This window comes from Leuciscus leuciscus (genome assembly GCF_965113295.1).
Source record: "Leuciscus leuciscus genome assembly, chromosome: 3".
Taxonomy (NCBI): Eukaryota; Metazoa; Chordata; class Actinopteri; order Cypriniformes; family Leuciscidae; genus Leuciscus; species Leuciscus leuciscus.
The window spans coordinates 51,257,903-51,281,546 of NC_138727.1; the positions used below are offsets into that span (position 1 = coordinate 51,257,903).

At 43.6% G+C, this 23,644-nt stretch overlaps 1 protein-coding gene across 1 annotated transcript in view; it reads left to right on the plus strand.

Moving 5' to 3' along the window:
• Window positions 1–1,175: 1,175 nt before the first annotated feature.
• Window positions 1,176–23,644, plus strand: part of LOC309495532 (adhesion G protein-coupled receptor E3-like) — a gene marked incomplete at its 5' end in the record, with an annotated part of 84,878 nt that continues 62,409 nt past the window's right edge. Inside the window, 3 exons of the mRNA XM_082165313.1 lie at window positions 1,176–1,179; window positions 1,560–1,673; window positions 4,547–4,675. Coding sequence (XP_082021439.1) covers window positions 1,176–1,179; window positions 1,560–1,673; window positions 4,547–4,675 — 247 coding nt within the window. The remainder of the gene's footprint in view (window positions 1,180–1,559; window positions 1,674–4,546; window positions 4,676–23,644) is intronic.

Below are 23,644 nucleotides of genomic sequence, written 5' to 3' on the forward strand. Positions count from 1 at the left end.
AGAACTGTTTCCAAAATCTTCTTGAGAAGATCGAGAACATCACATCACAAGTGCTCTCTGTGACTGTAAGTCTTCAAGAGAAAAATAATCAAATAATCAAACATTTGTCAGTTATACACTGTAGATAATATATGATTGACAAAACAGTGCTGTCTTATTTGCTTTCTTGACATTTACTGTGACACTGTTTATCTGATCAATAAATTAGACTGTGACCAACATTTTGACTGTGGCCTTCAACGCTTCAGGGAAGATTTTAGAGTCATCTTCATCATCATCATCAATCAGCCCACACAGTAAATTCCACAGTGTTAAATCAACACTGCTCAGAGCAAATATGGTCCCACTCTACAGAGTGTTAAAGTAACACTAAAGCGGTGTTAAAGTTAATGAGATAATTAAGTGATTAATTTAGTGATGATTGAGCATTATTGAATACACCTGATGTTAACAAGCAGAATCACTGAAGGAGAAAATCATAAATTGTAAGTTACCATTATGGTGATGGGTGTTTGCTTTAGTTGGGCTCTTGACCCTTATATGTTTACTTTAAATTTTACTGTTGTTTGTCTGCTGTTATTGATGTATAACAGTCAAATGAACAAAGTAAAAGTGTGATCTGATAGTGTTGGTTATGTTTTGACATATTCATGCTGTGATCTGAAAAATGAAACTTATTGAGATAGTTTGGTTTATCTTGTTACCAGCAGCTTTGTGATTTTAACAGCATATGATTATCAATACTTTACTTATAATCCAAAATATTTCATAAACATTGTTCTGATCAAAACACTTTCAAATTAATTTATTTAGAAACACAGACATCAATAATCAGCCTGTGAATCTCAACAATGGTGACAATAATAAAGCATGTTGCAGTGGCTGCCACCAATCACAACTCATTAATGGCTCCCATCATGCATTGCGGTATGAATAAATTATGATCTGAATTGTCTATTTAATTTACTTTCCCTAATTGAATATTCTGCTCGTCACCATTGTTGAGATGCATAGACTGAATCTTGAGGTCTGTGTGTGCCTAAAGGAAAGATTTTTTTGTTTTAAACAACTTTTAAGAAATCCTTTATATTATATAAAAAATTCTGGATATTTATGCAGATTCACAGTTATTTTGTAACCAACAACATAAATCGAAGTCAGAAATAAGGATCATAATGAGTTCAGTGATCAAGTTCAAATGATGAATTTCATAATATAACCAACACCATCAGATCACTTTTTTTTTTCTTTGTTCATCTGGCAGTTATAACACAGATACAACAGCCAAACTAACTCTAAAGTAAACATATAAGGGTCAAGAGCCCAACTAAAGCAAACACCCATCACCATAACGGTGGCTTACAATTTGTGCTTTTCTCCTTCAGTGATTCTGCTTGTTAACTGCAGGTGTCTTCAATAATGTTCAATCATCACTAAATTAATCACTTAATTATCTCATTAACTTTAACACCGCTTTAGTGTTACTTTAACACTCTGTAGAGTGGGACCATATTTGCTCTGAGCAGTGTTGATTTAACACTGTGGAATTTACTGTGCAGCTGAACTAGCCTCCTATGGGAACCGTATCTTAAAAACCAGTGAGAAACTCATCTCTACATTGGTGAAGCCGACAGACACGAGTGACAATGTCAGTTTTACTCTTGCTGTTGTAGGTGAGTGGAGAAACTGTTATTATTGATGATGAAACTGAGATTAAATATGATATTATGGAGTTTATATAGTCTAGACTAGAGAGCAGCAGTGGATCACGGGTGTCAGACGGTGAGGATGATAAATGCAGCTACAGTAACTATATAATTGTGAAGAATTACAAATGTTTTAGACAGTGTTTTCTGCTCTTTTTGTCTTTTGGTTCAAAGTCATTCATCATTTGATAGAAGCTCGTCACATTAGACTAGGGCTGGGCGATATATCGCATGACATTGTTATGTGCATCTTGTCAGTAGCCGGTTCCTTGATTAGTAGTAAATCGCCATCACCTGCTTTCAGATGGAGCGGTGTTAAATTAACACTCCTGGAAGTGTATATGAGTCCACACTCAAGAGTGTAAAGTGTTAAAAAATGATTGTTAAATTAACACTCAAGAGTGTTAAAGTTAATGAGATAATTAAGTGATTAATTGAGTGATGATTGAGCATTATTGAAGACACCTGATGTTAAAGGTCCCATGACATGCTACTTTTTGTAGGCTTTAATATAGTCCTTAGTGGTCCTTAGTACTGTATCTGAAATCTCTTTCCAAAAATTCAGCCTCGGTGCAGAATTATAGCCACTACAAGCCAGTCCCAGAATGAGCTTCCTTCAGACCAGTGGTGTAGTCTACGTGATACGCAGGTATACGCCGTATACCCACTAGAAAAGGCCAAGGATTTCCGTATACCCACTTAAAAAAAGCGTGAGGATACGTAACAACTTCGTTTTGTGTCAGAACTTTCACACTTTCATTCATAAATTCACCCCGTCTGTGTTTGCGAAGCGACACGGATAGAATCGCGGAATCCAGTCACGGAATTTAGCTATTTTTGAATGAATAAATCAAAAGTAGGGCTGTACAATCAATCAAATCTCGATATGGACTAGTGTCTGTGAATATTCAAGTTAAAAGAGACTGCAATTGTTCTACGCGTCTCTGGGAATGAGCGCTCAATGTGTGCCACACACACGCACGCGTGCTGCAGTAACACAGGGTTTGTGATGAGAATATATTAATGGTACAACACAATTGTGAGATTCAAATTATCTCAGTCAAACAGGTTATTTCATGATGATTATAAAACCATCAACAGGTAACCATCATCACCTGATCTCATTTCACTTTAGCTTTCTTTGCTACTGCAAATGTGTTTAACAAACACTCTGTCACAGCAGCCAACGAAGACAATAGATATAATAAGAGTTAAGAGCCCAACTAATGGAAACACTATTCACTGTAATGGTGACTTTAAATGAAACACATTATAGTTAAACCTCTGTTAATTCTCAATAAAAACTTTTGTAGACGTCTGACAGAAATAAAGTCAGTCTGGTTGGTAATAAGTGAAGCTGGTAATGCTGTTTGTGGAGTTGTTTAATCCTCCAGTTCTGGTTTATTTCTTTGCTCTTGGCTGAGATGTGGCATTGCTATGGCCTGCTTTTGGCCCAGATCTGGCAAACAGGAGTGGCCCACCCAAGTGCCGTAAGTCCACGCTGCATGTGTGCCAGATGTGGGCCGGATCTGGGCCGACACAATGTTGCTATGTGGGATATGTTCTTCTTTTTCTGTTTTTTTGCGGCGTTGCACGCCGGTATGTTGATGGAAATCGTTGGATTTCATGTGTTGCGTGAGATCTCTGCGCCGAAGTAGCAGTGCTTCGCCTAAGCAGCAGTGCTTCGCCTGTGCTTCCCCCTAATATAGTCCCAAGTCAATATCGGCCTAGGAAATCGCCTAGTGTTAATCTGGATCGCTATTTGTACTCGTTGTGAATACGCAGGCCACAAGGAGTAATTACGTGTTTTTTTATTTATTTTTTTATCACTTTTACTCAGGCCATGCTAGCTGGCAACAAAGGATTTCATTCATTGTGCTAAGCTAAGCTAACGCCGACCCTGTCAAACTAAAACAATGCATGCACTGAGACTAAAATGCATTTGGCCACCTATCTAAATGTAGGAAAGAATGTGAATAAGCCCTATTTCAAAAAACGGTGGAGTGTTCCTTTAACATCAGGTGTCTTCAATAGTGCTCAATCATCACTAAATTAATCACATATTTTAACACTTTACACTCTTGAGTGTGGACTCATATACACTCCCAGGAGAGTTCAATTAACACTGGAGTTTTTGCTGTGTACAAAGAGCCGTAGTTAACTGACAAGCTGAGCCATATCGCATTAATTCTCGCAGGCGATACGTCCGCGATATTAATGTGATATGGCTCAGCTTGTCAGTTAACTACAGCTCTTTGTAGTAAATGCCGCTCCATCTGAAAGCAGGTGAAGGCGATTTACTACTAATCAAGGAACCGGCTTTAAAGCCGGTTCCTTGATTAGTAGTAAATCGCCTTCACCTGCATTAATTACTGAATGGTGAATGGTAATTACTGAATTACCGCGGTAATTACAGCATTACAATTATGAATGGTAATTACTGACGAGATGCGCATAACAATATCATGCGATATATCGCCCAGCCCTACATTAGACAGATGATTTTAAGGACATTTTGGACATTTGGATTTGGAAGCTAAACCAGTTGGGAACTGAAGCACTTGTACAGTACTTGACTATACAGTGTACTGTAAGATCTAACATTCGGCCTCAAGATGATGACCTTATAGTTAATAGTGATTAATGTAATCTGCTAACTGAATAAATGTAAATATAAGTAAACCTGAAGGGTTCATCAGAGATGAAAACCCAACAATAGTGAATATTCATTTTATTTGTTTGTCTTTTGTGCAAATTCAATGGAATTGGACTTTCATAAAACAATATAATAATTGTAAATAAATTAATATAGCACATAACTGCTTGTTTGTTTTCATCAGAGGTTGAAGTCTTTATGGTTGGACCCAATGTCACCTTAGATAAAATCCCTCGACTTGACACAACAAATTCTTCTGTGGATATCGATCTCATTGGGATCGCCAATAACAACAAGAACAACAATGAAACAAGTATGTGAGATTTTTCTGTAGGTTTGAAACATTTTAGAAAGTTATCATCCCATTCCCACATAGCAACATTTTGACGTCCAAATTCTGCTGTATAATTTATTACTGACTGTTATAATATTGCTGGATCTCATGCTGCAGTAACACAGGGTTTGTGATGTTAAAATATTAATGATACAATTCAACTGTTAGATTCAAAAGACATAAGTGAATCAGTCTATTTCATGATGATTATAAAACCATCAACAGGTAACCATCGTCACCTGATCTCATTTCACTTTAGCTTTCTTTGCTTCTGGAAATGTTTTTGACAAACACACTGTCACAGCAGCCAAAAAAGGCAAATATATAATAAGAGTTAAGAGCCCAACTAATGGAAACACTAATCACTGTTATGGTGACTTCAAATAAGTGAAGCTGGTAATGCTGTTTGTGGAGTTGTTTAATCCTCCTCTGCTAAGATCTTCACATATTTAATGTCTTCTTTTCTCTTCAGTGGATTTCATATAAGACTGTGGCTGAAGTCAGTTGTAGTTCTTGTGTTTCTTCTTGTCTCTTTTTATGTTCTCTTATTTCCTTCAGTTGATTATGCTTGTTAACAGGCTTATTAAGGCTGAGATGACTTCATATTTAATATACACAGATTTTGTGGCTCAGATAAGGTTCAGTTCTGGTTTATTTCTTTGCTCTTGGCTGACATGTGGCATTGCTATGGCCTGCTTGTGGCCCAGATCTGGCAAACAGGAGTGAGCCGCCCAAGGGCCGTCATTCCACGCTATATGTGGGCCAGATCAGTTTTCCACATGTGTGCCAGATGTGGGGGCGGGATCTGGGACGTCAAAATGTTGCTATGTGGGTTACCACTGAGCCACATTTGCTTATTATTAGTGCTGTCAAACGATTAAAATATTTAATCGCGATTAATCGCATTAATGTCATTGTTAACTCGCAGTTAATTGCAATTAATCGCACATTTTTATCTATTCTAAATGTGCCTTGATTTCTTTTTGTCCCATTCTTTTTTTCTCATGTTAATGCTCTTATCAACATGGAAAAGTGGTTTGGCTGGCTCTTGGTGCAAATGTTTTTTTTTTTTTTTATTGAAAACCACATTGGCATATACTGTAGTGTTCGATTTCACACTAACATTCACACTCAGAGCAAATAATCGCATCAGAGAATTCGCATTCGCGTCAAGTGGTATTTCAGACTGGACGTGCTGCGATGATAGCTCACACTGTTAGACCTTACCGTTTTTTTTTACAGTAAAATACTGGCAACACTGTTGCCAGTAATATACTGTTAATTGTACAGTTCTTTACTGTAATCTACAGTTTGTTTCTGTAAAAATGCACTAAATTAAAATTCAAGTTAACTAATTACACTTGCAGAAACCGACTGTCTTAAATTGACCAACTGTCATTTAAATGTATTAACTAAAATGTATAATGCATTAATAATCTGAGCAAAGTATTACTGTGAACTTCTTTCATTTGAGACCACTGAAAAACGTACTCGGTTACTAACGTAACCTCTGTTCTCTCTAGAGAGGGAACGAGTACTGCGTAAGCTAGCTTACGCTGCGGGAAAGTCTCCTTTCTCGAGATACTGAAGCCAAAAATTATCCTTAATTTTTTAAAACTTTGTCAACGCAGTGCGGCAGCCTGCAGACCTAGGGCAGGCGAATCGCGTGCCCATTGGCTGCTCTGCGGCAACTGCAGCAGCCTATGGCTGAGCCTTGCGCGTGACGTCACGTCCAATGAGCGCGCTTGGCGCGCTTAATGCGTCACAGCCCGTCATTAGGGGTGTGGCTTAGCGTATATAAGCAAGGAACAGAGGCTGCTTCACTGGTTTCTGTCGCATGAAGCGAAATGAGCTCGTGGCGAGAGCACGGCGGGTTACGCAATACTCGTTCCCTCTCTAGAGAGAACAGAGGTTACGTTAGTAACCGAGTACGTTCTCTTACGAGAGGTTCTCTCGTATTGCGTAAGCTAGCTTACGCTGCGGGAACACCCTTGTCAACGCCGTGCGCGCGCCCAGCATCCTGAATGAATCCCATGGGGGGGGTCCAGGGAACGCGAAGCGGAGCTGGGCGGCCAAGATACCACAGTACACAAGCACATAATATGGGGCAGGGAGCGGCACAGCCGGTCCAACTAACACTTCCCACATAGTGTAGCTCAACCAGTAGAGCTAAATCCGCAACATAGCCCGCGCACAGACAGTGGGCTGGCTTACGCGAGACTTAGACTGATAGCACTTTGGCCTGCAAAGCGGGGACTTCCAGGTTGTAAAACCTAACAAATGTGGAGGGGGAGGCCCAGCCTGCCGCCGCACAAATGTCATGAATGGGAATCCCACTGGACCACGCCCACGATGAGGCCATGCCTCTGGTGGAGTGTGCCCGAATGCCCAAAGGGCACTGCAGGTTTTTAGATGCGTAAGCAGCTGCGATAGCATCAACTATCCATCTGGACAGGGAGTGTTTCGAGGCGGCGAGACCCTTGGTGCGCCCACCAAACGAAACAAAGAGCTGCTCTGAACGCCTGAAGGCGGCGGAGCGTGAAATATAGCTTTTTAGCGCTCTAACTGGGCAGAGGAGATTACTATCTGCCTCGCAGCCAGCATTCGGCAGGGCTGAAAGGGAAATGACCTGCGCTCTGAAGGGAGTGCCCAGAATTTTGGGGACGTACCCATGCCTCGGTCTGAGAATAACTTTAGAGTTATTGGGTCCGAACTCGAGGCACGCAGCGTTAGTGGATAACGCGTGAAGGTCTCCCACACGTTTTACTGAAGACAGAGCTATCAGAAAAACGGTTTTGAGCGTGAGGTATTTCATATCCACAGTTTCTAAGGGTTCAAAGGGATGTGCTTTCAGTGCGTCTAAGACCAGTGAAAGATCCCACATAGGAACCGAAGGGGGTCGCGGGGGGTTCATCCTCCTCGCTCCTCTAAGGAAGCGGATGACAAACTCGTTCCTTCCTAATGCGCGGCCCGGCTCTGAGACAGAGAGCGCTGAAATGGCCGCGACATAGACTTTGAGCGTGGAGGGGGACCTGCCCGCGTCCAGTAGCTCTTGAAGGAAGCACAATACGTGCGAGACCCCACATGTCTGTGGATTAAGCCCTCTGGTAGTGCACCATTTGTTAAACACCGACCATTTAGACGTGTAGAGCCGCCTCGTGGAGGGGGCTCTAGCTTGTATGATCGTGTTCATCACCCCTTCTGGTAGATCAGCATGTAATTGTTGAGGCTCCACGCATGCAGAGACCAGTGCTCTGGGTGGGGATGCCAAATCGAGCCGTGGGCTTGAGAGAGAAGGTCTCTCCGCACCGGAATCGGCCAGGGGGCTGAGTCTGCCAATTGTATGAGTTCCGGGAACCAAGCTTGGTTCTCCCAGAACGGGGCTATGAGGAGCACTGTGTGGCGCGCTTTCCTGACTCTCTCGATGACCTGAGGCAGCAGAGAGACCGGTGGAAACGCATATAGCGGGCCGCTGGGCCATGTCTGGGCCAGCGTGTCCTCGCTCTTTGAAAAGAACACTGGGCAGTGTGCGTTGTCTTTTGACGCAAAGAGGTCGACTTTCGCTCTGCCAAAGCGGCGCCACAGCGACTGGACTGTTTGGGGGTGTAGAGACCACTCCCCAGGGGGAACGTTGTCCCTGGACAGTCTGTCGGGGCCCTCGTTCAGATGGCCAGGCACATGCGATGCTCTCAGAGAGCGCAGAGAGTGCTGAGCCCATACGAGGAGGCGTTCCGTCAGGGCGCAGAGTTGCTTTGATCTGACACCGCCCTGGCGGTTCACATAGGCCACTACTGAAGTGTTGTCCGTGCGGACTAGAACATGGTGACCATGGAGGAATGGGAGGAAGTGCATGAGCGCTTTCTCGACCGCAAGCATCTCTAGACAGTTTATGTGTAGGAGATTCTCCTGGTCTGACCAGTGGCCATAGACCGGTCTGCCTTCGAAGAGCGCTCCCCAACCTAGGTTGGACGCGTCTGTTGAGACAACTTTCCGGTGTGAAACCACTCCCATAGTCACTCCAGTGTGATACCATTTGGCTGCTAGCCAGGGCTGCAGGGCTGAGACACAGACCTGAGTCACTCTGATTAGCGAGCCGCCGGTCGCCCAGGCTCGATGGGATACGCGCGCTTTCAGCCAGCGTTGAAGCGGGCGCATGCGCAGTAAACCCAGCTGAAGCACTGCTGCAGCTGAAGCCATATGCCCCAGAATGCGCTGAAATGCTTTCAGGGGAACCTGGTTGCCTTCTTTGAAGGATGCAGCGAGGCGCTGAATGCGGCGCGCGCGCTGCTCCGACAATCTGGCCGTCATTGCCACCGAGTCTAGTTCTATTCCGAGAAAGGAAATTGACTGCCGGGGCGAGAGCGAGCTCTTGGTCCAGTTGACCGCTAGACCCAGACCCTCCAGGTGGTCGAGTAGCGCTGTTCTGTGAGACACAAGTTCTGTCTCTGACTGCGCTAGAACGAGCCAATCGTCCAGATAGTTCAGAATTCGCATTCCCTGACTCCTCAGGGGAGCGAGAGCCGTGTCCATGCATTTCGTAAATGTACGGGGTGCTAAAGACAGGCCGAACGGCAGGACTGTGTATTGATAAGCTCGACCGTCGAAGGCGAATCTCAAGAATGGCCTGTGACGGGGAGTTATTTGGATCTGGAAATACGCGTCTTTCAGATCGAGAGAGATAAACCAGTCTCCTGGGCGAACTTGCGCAAGGATCTGTCTGGTTGTAATCATCCTGAACGGCCGTCTCATGAGAGCCTTGTTCAGATGTCTCAGATCTAAAATAGGTCTTAATGCTCCGTCCTTCTTGGGAACGAGGAAGTAACGGCTGTAAAAGCCTGACTCGCTCGAGGAAGGATGAACCTGTTCTATGGCCCCTTTTCGCAGCAGCTTTGCTATTTCTGCTTGAAGCAGATGCGCTGTTTCCAAACTCACTTTCGTTTCCGTCTGCGCTAGAAAGCGCGGAGGGCGACGAGCAAATTGGAGCGAATAGCCGTGTCTTATGGTGTTGAGCACCCATTCTGACGCGCCCTGAATAGCTTCCCATGCTTTTGCATGCATAGCTAGGGGTCGAATGGTCTCTGGGTTCAGATCGCCGCGTTGCGCGGGATGGGGAACCTGTACCAGAGAGGATGGAGCGGCGCGCGCGCCGCCGATGCTCGGACACGAGGGCAGAAGAACAGGGCTGGCCGACTGTGCAGATTTTAGAAGCTCGATCTCGGACGATGGAGCGTGAGCTGCTGCCAAATAACCCAGGCGCGAGAGCGGCGTGGGGATAATGGTGTCTGAAAGTGGGTGCGCGTGCTCGTGAGCTGGCGCGGGATTTGCACTTATGACACGGCCAGTGTTTGGGAGCTTTATGAGGTTTGCAACCTGTCTGGCAGAGCGGGTAGTGGGCAGGTGTGAGCACAATGCTGTGGGCACATTTTCTGCACTTGATGCTCGAGCGGAAAGTTTCCGCTTTAAGAGATAGCGCTCTGGACGCGTTGCCATGGGAACCTGGTCTGTGTGAGGCAGTGAGCACACGGGAGTGGGCACTTTTCCTACACTTAATATCCCTGCGGCTTGAGCCGTAGCAACTTGAGGTAACTGAGTGACAGAGCGAGCAGCGAGTAGGTGTGGGCACGGAAGTGTGGGCACATTTCCTACATTTAGTACTCGAGCGGTGTGAGGCCGCTTTATGAGAGAGCGCTCTGGGCGCGTTACCATGGGGATTGTACATGTGTGAAGCAGTGAACACGTGGGTGTGGGCACATTTTCTACACTTAAAGCACTTATACTCTTTTTGAGATTTACAGATGGTGGACAACCAGAATGCCTATTACCGCCGCGCCAGCTGCCGCGGCGAAATCACCGCGACAAAAATAAACCACCCGCATTTCAAAGTCGTTCCCGAAATGACCGCCAGGTGGCGCAAAGGGACATTGTGCAAAACAGCAGCAATTGCCGTATTTTAAAATGTAAGTGGGTTAAATATAAAACCCTAAGCCTAATAGGCATATTGTTCATATATATAAATAGGCCTATTAGGCTACAACAGAATAGAACCAAAGATAGAATCAATTTTAGAACTGAAAAAATAGAATCAAAAGTTAAAAATAGAGACAATATTAGGAGCAATGACGCTGAATATTTTTACTATTCTATTGAGGAATTAGATAAATGAAGAGCTCTCGTGAGCGATACAATTGCATAGTAATTTATAGTGATTTCAAAAGCAGTCCTTAAAAAAAAAAATACATGGAGTAGTGTGGCATAATTTTTGAGAGATTACGCGGAACGCGTTTTAGTTAAGATCCTGGTTTCAATGCCCTTATATAGGCTAGGCTACTGCTTAAAAAAATGTCACAACGCGTTTTGAGATTGTTTTGAATTAAAAATTGAAGTTTAAAATGTAGTGTTTTGGCACACCAGGTCGAGTGGCGTTACGCATTGTTCAAAAATCAGGTTTTATTCTGGCATGTTGAATTGGCGTTAGAATTTTTTTTAGATTTTAGATTTCGTTAGATTTTTTTTCTCATAACAGCTAAAATAACTTAATATATGCCTTGTCTTAATATGACCTACTTAATATAGGCAATATGCATATAATAGCCTATATAATAAATTAGCAAAACTTGGCCACTAAATATTTAATTTTCAATTATTTTAATTATCACAATTAAAGTTTTAATTTTATTAAATTGAACAAGCAGCATTTAATCAAATATTCTAAAAGATGTATTATTAATAATAATGTTATTTCAACATAATATTTCGTTTTTTCGACATAATATGTGCGTGCAACAAGCAAGATGTGTATTTGTAAATCCGGTGATGCGTGCATTGATTTTTATCAATAAACTAGTGTTTTCTGACAGTGTCGACTGCAAAGATGAAGTTGACGATCGCCATATTTGTAGTGAACGCACCTAGAGAGAAATGCACGTAAAGACATAATCAGAGAGTAGCCTTTTTCTTTTCGTTTTGAATTATTTCGTTTGAAGACATTTCAAGCTTTGTGTATTTGATGTATTTATCACGTCTGTGTGAGGCATACGCTGAGTTTCGTTAAGTTAGGAGGATGAGATGCGCTCCAGCTGACGTGCAATGCAAGTGACCGCGCGGGCGCCTCCATGATTAGTGTCTGTTATATTTGCTTCTCTTACTTATCTCTTAAATCCAGCAATTGGTTGATGAAAAATTGATAAAAATTAAGATACAATTTATAGAAAACGAAATTCACTTTAAAGAAAGGTTTTCTACTAAACAAAACTTAATGAAGTGGTCAAAATCATGTCTGACCCACTCCATATCCATCTCTCGATATAATGCATCCTATCTTACTCGTGCTGTTCACTTTTCATATTCAACATAGATGGAAAAAAATAACATTAGAATATGTTAACAAATATGATACTAAATGAGATTATTTAATGGCTACAACAGTATAGTAGGCCTATAGACTCTATTTGTACAAATTGCTGCACATTAATTTAATTAAATGAAACCTTGTAACGAATTCACACTGTAGGGTAGACTGTGTACAGTTGAGACACCTTAAATAACTTGCGTTCGCAGCAAGCACAAGTTGTGATTTTTGTTGTGCACTTGCATATTAGTGTCAGCTGGGAAGGAAATATAGAGACCAGACCTCGTGGAACTTTAATTGAATACATAGCGTTGGTAAAGCATACTGAAATTACATCCCTACAAATGTATTAGGCCCAACTGAAAATAAATGTATCGAATTTAAGCAAAGTAGCCTAAATGTTAAGACTGTAAGCCCTTTGCTTTTTTCGTAGCCTATAAAGGATTCTTATAGCCGACTTTGTGTTAATTTAATCTGTAGAGGATTTTTTTTACTCAAACATTAACACTGAAATAAATGAAACTAAAGTATTGTAAATTTTTTGGCACACCACGACGAGTGGCGCTATGCATTGTTCTAAAGCCAGGTTTTATTCTGGCATGTTGAATTAGTGTTCGACAAACGCGGCGGCGCGTTCTTTTGAATGAAAAGCGCTTCTCGCTCGTGTGAGCGAACACACACTGGAACGTTACGCCATGTCGCAACGAGTGAATCGTGGCCGAGTGGTTGAACTTACGTTACGATCATTTAGATGACACGGGTTCGAAACCCGAACTAACTTAGACTACTGATATTTTTATATTAGCCTATTAATGCATTGTATAGTCTATTGTTGATGCAGAGAGATTTGTCTATTGTTCTAAAACATAGTTTTTTGCTTATAGCCTATTTACAAAATAAAATCACCATGCATTTCCATTTTACACCAAGGAACAAATATTATACAATGACTTTACTTCTGTAACCTATAATAATTCCAATCGTAATTTCAAAAGCAGTTCTGTTAAAAAAAAAAAAAATATATATATATAGGCCTATATATATATATATATATATATATATATATATATATATATATATATATATATATATATATATATATGACGTTTAAACGACAAACAATAAAATCAGAACCAGTATTCTGTTGCGTTCATGGTTCCAGTGGCAGTAATGCATCCACGGCTTTTCAAAATGTCACAAAGCGTTTTGAGATTGTTTTGAATGAAATATTGAAGTTTATAATTAAGTGTTTTGGCACACCACGACGAGTGGCAAACTCTTTGTTTTGTTTTGCAAACTCAGCTAGCCTGTGGGGGGTTTGGAGAAGGCAATAGTTGCTTTATCGTGGGGGTGCAGGACAGAGGTGTTAATGTTCCGTCTTTCATATGGAGAGTGTCGGAGCCTGAGCCTGATGAGCAGGCAAAGGCAAAATTCTAAGGATTAATCTCAAAATCTCCAAAAGTCCATAGCCTATGTACAGTAGGCCCTATATCTTATTACATTTTATATTGTAGTTTTATTGATTGTATTTAAAGGTTTTCCACACACAATTTCAATTTAGCAGATACAGAGCTTTTTAATTCGCGACCCACCTCGTTTTATTGTAAGGTGAATTCAGCAAGGCATGTTGTATCTTTGAAGGAACAAAAGCTATTTGTTACAGTTTTTTCTTCGTGATTTGTGTGGATGACACACTGCGACATATACAGTATTATCAGCTGTATGGTGTATTTTTACGCTGAAATGCTTAATTTCGAGAAAGACCCGCCGCGCGCAGTGAGGGAGACCAAACTTACTAAAAAAAATATCCAGCGCGAGAGAGGCAAAGAAAAACGCCTGTTCTTAATTTATGTTGCTTTGAACTTTTTTCGTTTTGTACCGTTTTAATTTTTTAATTTAGCTGCAATTTCTTTGACAATAGAAATTTAAAATGTTGCAAGAATAAGATTCTGTGTTTCTTATTTTGCATCACAAAGGGAATAAACTATCGATGCAACCCTGTTTAAATAAATAAACTGTCCCGACACTTTATTCATACCTTGAAATGTGCGATGGGTTTTCAATCTTAATTAATTTTCTTTTACATTTTCATTGTTTATTTTTTAATTGAAAGCAATACTGTATTGAAAGTATTTTTCTGATTTGTTCGATCTGTTTTGAAAAATGTCTTCCGTTGCTATGGCCGGGTATCACTGTCAGTCATCTCAATCTCGTGAATGATTCACACACACACAAAAAAATAATTTAGCAGATTTATATTTTTACATATTCAATCAGTCTCATTTTTGTTCAAATAATGAAATATATATATATATATATATATATATATATATATATATATATATATATTATATATTATAAACAGATAGGAAACTTACCTTTTAAAATGCCGCAGTTGCTGCTGTTTTGCCCTGTCACTTGCGCCACCCGGAATAGCCTATAGTCATTTCGCGAACGACTTTGAAATTCGACTGGTTTATTTTTGCTGCGGCAGTAATAGGCATTGTGGTTGATTATTTATTAAAGAATTCAATTGATAATCATAACAACAAGTAAGCCTATTTAATTCTGAATATAACAAAGAATGCTTAAACCGACTAACATCGGTTAGTAACTGCAAGTCCTGAAAATGTTTTAATTTTACGGTAAATTATTTAAATTTATTTCACTGTTAGGTTTCAGTTAATAAATCTACAAACACATTAAAATAACACGAAGTAAATGACAAGTAACCTATTGACATAGCCTTTCTAAATTATAGAAAAACTGGGCACACAATGTTAACGTGTGTCTACTTTTTTTAAATTTAATGAATTTGAATTCGTTTAAACACAAGATTTATCTTGAATTTATCTGTTACCTCAGCTCAGATTACTGCCGCGGCAGATTACGTCATAAAGAGAATAAACTGACACTTTTCAAAGTCTGTGATTACAGCGCCACTCAGCGGTAAAAGGCAGCAAATACACATCCCAATTTTGCCGCCGCGGGAACGGCGGCGGTAAAAGTCTCATTCTGGTTGTCCACCATCTGTATCTGAGTCGCCGTGAAAACGGCGTTTGTGTGCAGGCGAGCGAGTGTCATTACTGGCTCGTTGGCTGCGGTGTGTGCTGCTGCAGTAGCCTGAACATAGGGGACTGACAGAGCTGTGCGTTTCGATGGCGGTCCGGCCGTAGCGGGACCCAACCATCTTTTCCTCCTTGTGGATGCTAGGAGGACTTCGCGGGCTCAGGCTTCAACGCGATCTTGGGCCGCGGGCCCCGTGGGGGCGGCGGTCTGTGACGGCTGGTCGAGCGTGAGCTGGGGCGACTGCCCTGGCGTCGCTGCGAAGCGCTGGGAGGCCTGGAAGAGCGCTGGTTAGAGCTGCGCACAGGAGGCTGAGTTTGAGGGCGGCCTGTGGTTGGGCTCGAACGGCGGGGCAGGAAGAGGTTCATCGCCTGTGACGCCTTCTGAACTTCGGAGAACCGATCCACAATTCCGCTGACCGCAGGGCCAAAGAGGCCGGTGGGCGAGAGTGGTGCGTTCAGGAAAACAGCGCGCTCTGAGTCACTCATGTCAGCGAGCGTCAGCCAGAGGTGTCTGTCGATGACGGTGAGCGCGGCCATGGATCTGCCAATGGCTTGAGCAGCGGTCTTGGTGGCGCGTAGCGCAAGATCCGTAGCGCTGCGCAGATCAGTTAAGGCAGACTGACCCGAGCCCTTCTCATCCAGTTCACGGAGGAGGTCGGCTTGAAGGATCTGAAGGACGGCCATTGAGTGCAGGGCGGAAGCAGCCTGGCCGGAGGCGGTGAAAGCGCGGCCGAGGAGAGCTGAGGTGGTCCTGCAGGCTTTAGACGGCAGGGCAGACTTTGAGCGCCATCTAGCAGACGGCGGGCAAAGGTGCGTTGCCACAGCTTCCTCAACGGCGGGGATACTGTTATAGCCGTTCTCGGCGGCTCCGTCCACCTGGGAGAGAGCCGAGGAGACTGGCGAGCGGAGTCTGGTGGAGAACGGAGCGTTCCAGGATTTAGAGAGCTCGGTGTGGAGCTCAGGCAGGAAGGGTGCTGACCTAGAGGCAGGCGCAGGGCGGCGGCTAGGTAAAAAGCACCCGTCAAGGCGATTGGGCTCCGGCTCCTTAGGTGGGGACCAATCCAGTCCCATTCTCTCGACCGCTTGAGTGAGGAGGCGGAGAAGCTCCGCGTCAACACTAGCACGTGATCTAGTAGACTCCAAAGTCGAGGGGGCGGAGCGGTGAGAGCCCGACCACTCCTCGCTGTCAGACGCGAGCAGAGAGCAGCTGTCAGCGGCATCATCTGCATCATCCCCCAGGACGACGGCAGTGCGGGCAGAGGCCGGCAGCTGCGCGTCGGTGAAGGGTGGGGGGGAAGGAGAGAGCGAGGCTCGCGGGAGAGGTTCCGGCGAGCACTCAGCTGTAGCGTCCAGTTCCGGCGGCCTTTGGGAGCGACGCTTCTTCTTACGTGGCCCGGAAGAAGTGGCCGGAGAAGGTGGAGGTTCCTCGAACTTAGCGAGTCGAGCCCGTAGGGTCGACATCGGTAATTCCTCACACTGATCGCAGCCGCCCTCGGAGAGAGCGCGGGCTGCGTGGTCGAAGCCCAGGCAGAGAGTGCACACCACGTGGCGGTCTCCGTCGCTGAGCGCGGCTCTGCACGAGCCACAGGATGAGCGAGGCATTTGCAACAACGCCTCGCGCTCTTTTAGATGCAGGTGTGTCGCGGCGGACACACAAACACACAACACAGAGCAACAAAAGGATATATATGCCGGATGGCGCAGCAGGCAGGGAAGGCTGAAGGCGGCGAGCGGCCGGCGTCCTCAGGCTGAAATCCTCGGCGTGCTGGTCGCTTGATTCGACGGCGGCTTCCTCGGAGATCAGCGATGCGAAGAGCTTCGCTGAAGAGACAAAAATCAGTGAAGCAGCCTCTGTTCCTTGCTTATATACGCTAAGCCACACCCCTAATGACGGGCTGTGACGCATTAAGCGCGCCAAGCGCGCTCATTGGACGTGACATCACGCGCAAGGCTCAGCCACAGGCTGCTGCAGTTGCCGCAGAGCAGCCAATGGGCACGCGATTCGCCTGCCCTAGGTCTGCAGGCTGCCGCACTGCGTTGACAAAGTTTAAAAAAATTAAGGATAATTTTTGGCTTCAGTATCTCGAGAAAGGAGACTTTCCCGCAGCGTAAGCTAGCTTACGCAATACGAGAGAACCTCTCGTAAGAGAACTATTGTACATAAAAAGATTTCCACTGGACCAGCAACTACACAGTCACCGCCTGTTAAATAAAGCAACATGCAGCATATCATCAATGTTTGTAGATCTTCTCCTGGACTGAAGCACAGGGTCTACTCTTCTGCACAATGGTGACCCACAAAATACATATACCTGTTTTATAACTTACAGTTTATTACTGTTAAAATTAGGGCTGGACGATATCGCATGACATTGTTAGGCGCATCTCTTCAGTAAAGCCGGTTACTTGATTAGTAGTAAATCGCCTTCACCTGCTTTCAGATGGAGCGGCATTTACTACGCAGCAAAAACTCCAGTGTTAAATTAACACTCAAGAGTGTTAAAGTTAATGAGATAATTAAGTGATTAATTTAGTGATGTTGAGCATTATTGAAGACACCTGATGTTAACAAGCAGAATCACTGAAGGAGAAAATCACAAATTGTAAGCCACCATTATGGCGATCATTGTTTGCTTTAGTTGGACTCTTGACCCTTATACATTCTCTTAATATTTTCTTTGTTTGCTGTTATTGATTTATAACAGTCAAATGAACAAAGAAAAGTGTGATCTGATAGTGTTGGTTATGTTTTGACATAATCATGCTGTGATTCTGAAAAATGAAACTTATTGAGATAGTTTGGTTTATGTTGTTAGCAGCAGCTCTGTGATTCTGCAGTATATTATTTTCAGTATTCTTCCTTATAATCCTATATATTTAATAAACATTGTTCTGATCAAAACACTTTCAAATGAATTTAATTAGAAACACAGACATCAATAATCAGCCTGTGAATCTCAACAATGGTGACAATAATAAAGCATGTTGAAGCGGCTGCCACCAATCATAACTCATTAATGGCTCCCATCATGCATTGCGGTATGAATAAATTATGAACTGAATTGTCTATGTAATTTACTTCTCCTAAATGAATATTCTGCTCGTCACCATTGTTGAGATGCATAGACTGAATCTTGACTTCTGTGTGTGCCTAAAAGAATGATTTTTTTTTTTTAAACAACATTTAAGAAATCCTTTTTGTTATATCTAAAACTCTGGATATTTATGCAGAATCACAGTTATGCTGCAACCAACAACATAAATCAAAAACATAAAGTTCAAATGATGATTGTCATAATATAACCAACACCATCAGATCACTTTTTTTTTCTTCATTCATCTGGCAGTTATAAATCAGATACAACAGCCAAACAAAATCTAAAGTTAATAATATAAGGGTCAAAAGCCCAACTAAAGCAAACAATGATCGCCATAACGGTGGCTTACAATTTGAGATTTTCTCCTTCAGTGATTCTGCTTGTTAACATCAGGTGTCTTCAATAATGCTCAACCATCACTAAATGAATCACTTAATTATCTCATTAACTTCAACACTCTTGAGTGTGGACTCATATACACTCCCAGGAGTGTTAATTTAACACTGGAGTTTTTGCTGTGCACAAAGAGCCGTAGTTAACTGACAAGCTGAGCCATATCGCATTAATTATCGCTGGCGATACGTCCGCGATATTAATGCGATATGGCTCAGCTTGTCAGTTAACTTCGGCTCTTTGTAGTAAATGCCGCTCCATCTGAAAGCAGGTGATGGCGATTTACTACTAATCAAGGAACCGGCTTTACTGACGAAATACGCATAACAATGTGATGCGATATATCGCCCAGCCCTAGTTAAAATACATGTTGTGGGTGTGTCTTTTTATCTTACACTGTTAACCCTTTCAACCCCACAGGAAAATCCACACTACAAAGAGTAAAAAGTAACATTGACGCAGTGTTGCAGTGAGATAATTAATTGAATATGTTGAATAATAAGTGAATAAGTGAAATAAGTTATTGTTTAGCATTAGTGATGAACGCCTGCTGTTAACTAGCAGAATCACTGAAGGAAAGAGGAACACACAAACAGAAAATAGAGAAACACAAGACCTACAACTGACTTCCAGCCATTACACATTTTTACACTTATTATTAACAGTATGACTTTATTTCTGTCATACATCTACAGAAGTTGTTATTGAGATGTTTAATTTAAAATGTTTGGTTTGAAGTTACCATGATGGAGATCAGTGTTTGCTTTAGTTGGGATGCTGACCCTTGACTTTTTAACATTAGTATTTCACTGGCTGAATGAACTGTGTCTTTGCACTTGTGCACACACAGTTTGTGAATGATTGCAGTTATACTGGTTATGATGATAAATGTATCGTATAGCCTGTTCATACACTAAATCTTTTTCAGTTTTTAATTCTGTATCAAAAGACATAAATCCAAAGCTTTTACACTGGTTGAGATCAGAGAATCAGACATGTCCAAGATGATTATGTAATCATCACAACAGTCATAAACACCTTATCATCTTTCTCTTGACTTTTTCTTGCCGTAACAAATGTGTTTTATAAACACATAGTTAAAGCAGTCAGAGAAAAACTGATATAATAAAGTCAATGGTTCAAGAGCCCAACTAAAACAAATACTGATCCCCATCATGGTGATAATAACTTTATTATTTTCAATAAAACATCAACAATTAAATATCTGTTAATTCTCAACAATAACTTTTGTACAAAATAAATAATGTTAAACTGGTTTGTAAACTGGTTTCACACTCAGTGTTGCTGGAAGTCAGTTGTAGTTCTTGTGTTTCTCTTTTTTTCTGTTCTTGTTTCTCTGTCCTTCAGTGATTCTGCTTATCAGGTGTTCATCAGTGTCTCAATTCACTCACTTCTTTTCATTCACTCTGTAAAGAGGACTATATTAGTGAACTAATGTAGGGAATAGTGAATGAGGGTATAGGGTGTGATTGGGAAAACAGCCTCTGAGTGTCGATTTTGAGCACTGTTCATTTACAGTATATTCCTGTAGGCTATTTTTGTTTTCTACAGTATATTACTGTTTTAATGGAAAATGGTATGATCTTGTCAAAATTAGGCCTTTTTTTACAGCAAGGATTAACAGTGCAGCTCACAACGACAAATAACACAGATCACTTTGGTCTTGTCAATGGAACCATTTGGCAACTTTTTAAAAGTAAACTTCCCATTCAAATCTTATTGGCATCCATTTCGGTGTCTCGTGTTGCTATGTGCCATCCACTCAAAACGTTAGGGGGTCGCACACCGGACGAGAAGCGCAGCGCAGAGCTGTGTCGCGTCTAGGACAACTCGAGGTATCGCACACCGGACGCGCACTTTCTCAGTTTATGGCCAGCAATATTGTTATGTTTAAGGACATCATGGAATTAAGATAATGTCTGTACTATGTTATGATTGTACTGTACAATTAAATACAATCATTGCTAAGTCTGCAGTCTGAACACTTTACCTCAGAGCGTCCGTTAACTGAATGAATTGAGAATATCTCCTGAAAATCCGATAACATCAGCGATTTTCATTCAAGCAGCTGATTTTTGTGAATTAATGTATAACTAAATGTATATTGCAGCACAGGCTGAAGTCACCCAGCGGGCACCTTGATGTCAAAATGACGTCACGAAATAGGTCAAAAATGAAAGTCATATTGACGTCAAAGTGTCGATGTCAATTTGATGTCAAGATTTTGACCTCTGCTGATGTCATTTTGCCAAACAAAAAGGTGAAATGCATGGCCGTACACTTATTACCAGCTTCACCTAAAAACGAACCAGATTTACTTTATTTAATTTCCGGTTTAAAGAGATCATATTTTGTATTTTAAAGTCACCATGGTGGTGGTTAGCGTTTGCTTTAGTTGTGCTCTTGACCCTTGACTTTATAATATAACATTTTCTCTGGCTGCTATGATTGAGTGTTTATAAAGCACAATTATTGTACCTAAAAAAGCCATGAGAATCATAAAATCATCATCATGTAATTGCCTGAATCTCTAATCTTATTCTGGGTCTAATGATTTGAACATATTGGACTTGTGGTTTTAATATTGTTTAATAATAGAAGCCATTTCATTTGACTGCATGTGAGCAATGTTGTTTATCAAATAATGTAAAGGATTTTAAGAGCATTAAACTTTTTCCTCTACATTATTACTTAGCCATCAGTGTATGACTCTCAACAATGGTGACAATCAATGAAATGCTTCATGCTGCAGTGCATGCTGGGTACCACCAATCAAAACTCACCCATATCTCCCAGCATGCATTGCGGCTTTAATAAATTATGCAGCTGGAGTTGATCTGATTATCTGGATATTTTGTTTGAATGTCACCATTGTTGAGATTCATATGCAGTTTCTTGATGTCTGTGTGTGTCTAAGTAATGCTATAGCTGAAAGGTTCTCTTACGAGAGGTACTCTCGTACTGCGTAAATCTTACGCTAGGGGAAAATCTCTTTTCCGCGAGATACTGAAGCCAAAAAATTATCCTTAATTTTGAAATAATGTAAAACGCGTTGCGGCAGCATGCAGACATAGGCGAGACAGCTCGCGCGCCTATTGGCTGCCCTGCGGCAACTGCAGCAGCCGATCGATAAGGCCCTATCGTGACGTCATCACCAATGGGGGCACTTCGCGCCCAATACGTCACGTCCCGCCGAAACGGGCGTGGCCTGGGGCTATAAATATAGCATCGAAAGGCTAGCTTACCGATTTTTCATCTCTTCAGCGGAGCTCACGCATCGCTGGATCCAGAGAGAAGAAGCCGCGCCGTGGAAAAAGCATTTCAGCGGGACGAGTTCGGTACCTGGAGTCGCTGGCCGCGCCGCCTTCAACCGCCGTTCCTGCTACGCTATCCGGCGTCATATCCTTTCATTGCATAGTGTGTGTTCGCCGCCGCGACTCACACTCCTTCTCTAAAAGAGCAGAGCGTCTTTTTCAAGATGTCTCGTCCATCCTGTGGCTCGTGCCGAGCCCCACTCAGCGACGGGGACCGCCATGTCATCTGCGTTTCCTGCCTGGGTGAAGGACATGCAGCTCTAGCGCTCGCCGACGGCGGATGCCCTCACTGCGAGCTTATGCCTATGGCGACTCTGAGGACTCGCATGGCAACTTTCCACGAGCCTGCACTTCCCGCTGCGACGCCGCGCCGTAAAAAGCGCCGTGCTCAGCGGATCCCTGAGCCTCCCACCGAGAAAAGCTCGCCGGTGCACCTGCCAGCTTCGCCGTCTGCTTCTCTCGAGTCTCTCACTCCCGGACAGTGGCCGCCGCTGGCCGCCGCTTCCGCCGGAGATGACAAGGAAGAAGCGGCAGTTTTCGAGGAGGACAACTGCTCTATCCTGGCTTCGGACAGCGAGGATTGGGCGAGCTCTGTGGACCTCGCCCCTTCTTCTGCCCGCGAGTCGTCAGGAAAACGGGCCAGTATTGAAGCTGAGCTGATGCGTCTGCTCACACAGGCCACAGAGAGCCTCGGCCTCGAGTGGTCCGCGCCCGCCGAGCCTACACGCAACCGTCTGGACGGTTGTTTCTTACAAGGGGACCGCGTTTCCACGCCCTCAAGACCCGCCCCGTTTCTTCCTGAGCTTCATGAAGAACTGGCAAAGTCTTGGAGCGCCCCTTTCTCAGCCAGGCTGCGCTCCTCTGCTTCAGCGACATTCTCCGTGGTGGACGGTGCCAAAGACAGAGGATACCTCGCTCTCCCTCTGGTGGAGGAGGCAGTAGCAGCCCATCTTTGCCCGCCCTCTGCTGGACGGCGGACTAAGACGGCGCTACCTTCAAAAGCCTGCCGCGCTACTTCTACCCTGCACAGTCGCGCTTACACCGCCGCTGGGCAGGCTGCATCAGCGCTACACACTATGGCCACTCTCCAGATCTTCCAAGCTAACCTTCTCCGAAAGCTGGACGAGGAAGGCACGGAAGCAGTCAACGTGGCGGATTTAATGAGCGCTACGGACCTCGCTCTCCGCGCTACAAAATCCGCTGCACAGGCCATAGGGCGGAACATGGCCTCTCTCACCGTTGCTGAGAGACACCTCTGGCTGACGCTTTCAGAAATGCCGGACTCGGAGCGCTCTGTGTTCCTCGACGCCCCCTGTTTCTGCTACTGGCCTCTTTGGATCGTCCGTCAAAGATTTCGCGGACAGATTCGCTGAGGTACAAAAGACGTCGCAGGCCATGAAGCACTTCTTGCCAAAGCGCTCTAGCTCCGCATCAGGCCGCTCTAAACAGCCGTCTGCTCGCAGCCGCCGCCCCCCGCCGCCGCTTCACAGTGTCGACAGGCCCGGGACCAGAGACCACGCTCTCGCTCTGCCGGTCGCCGCCCCCCACAGCGTGGGACTCGGCCGAAGATTGAGATGAAGCCCGAGGCCTCAAAGTCTTCCTAGCCAGCTTAGGAAAACGACGGTGTTCAAGCCCCGCTGCGGCCGGGTTTCCACCAAAACTTCTCGCTCGTCCAGTTCCATTACATGCGACTGTTCCAGTGTACT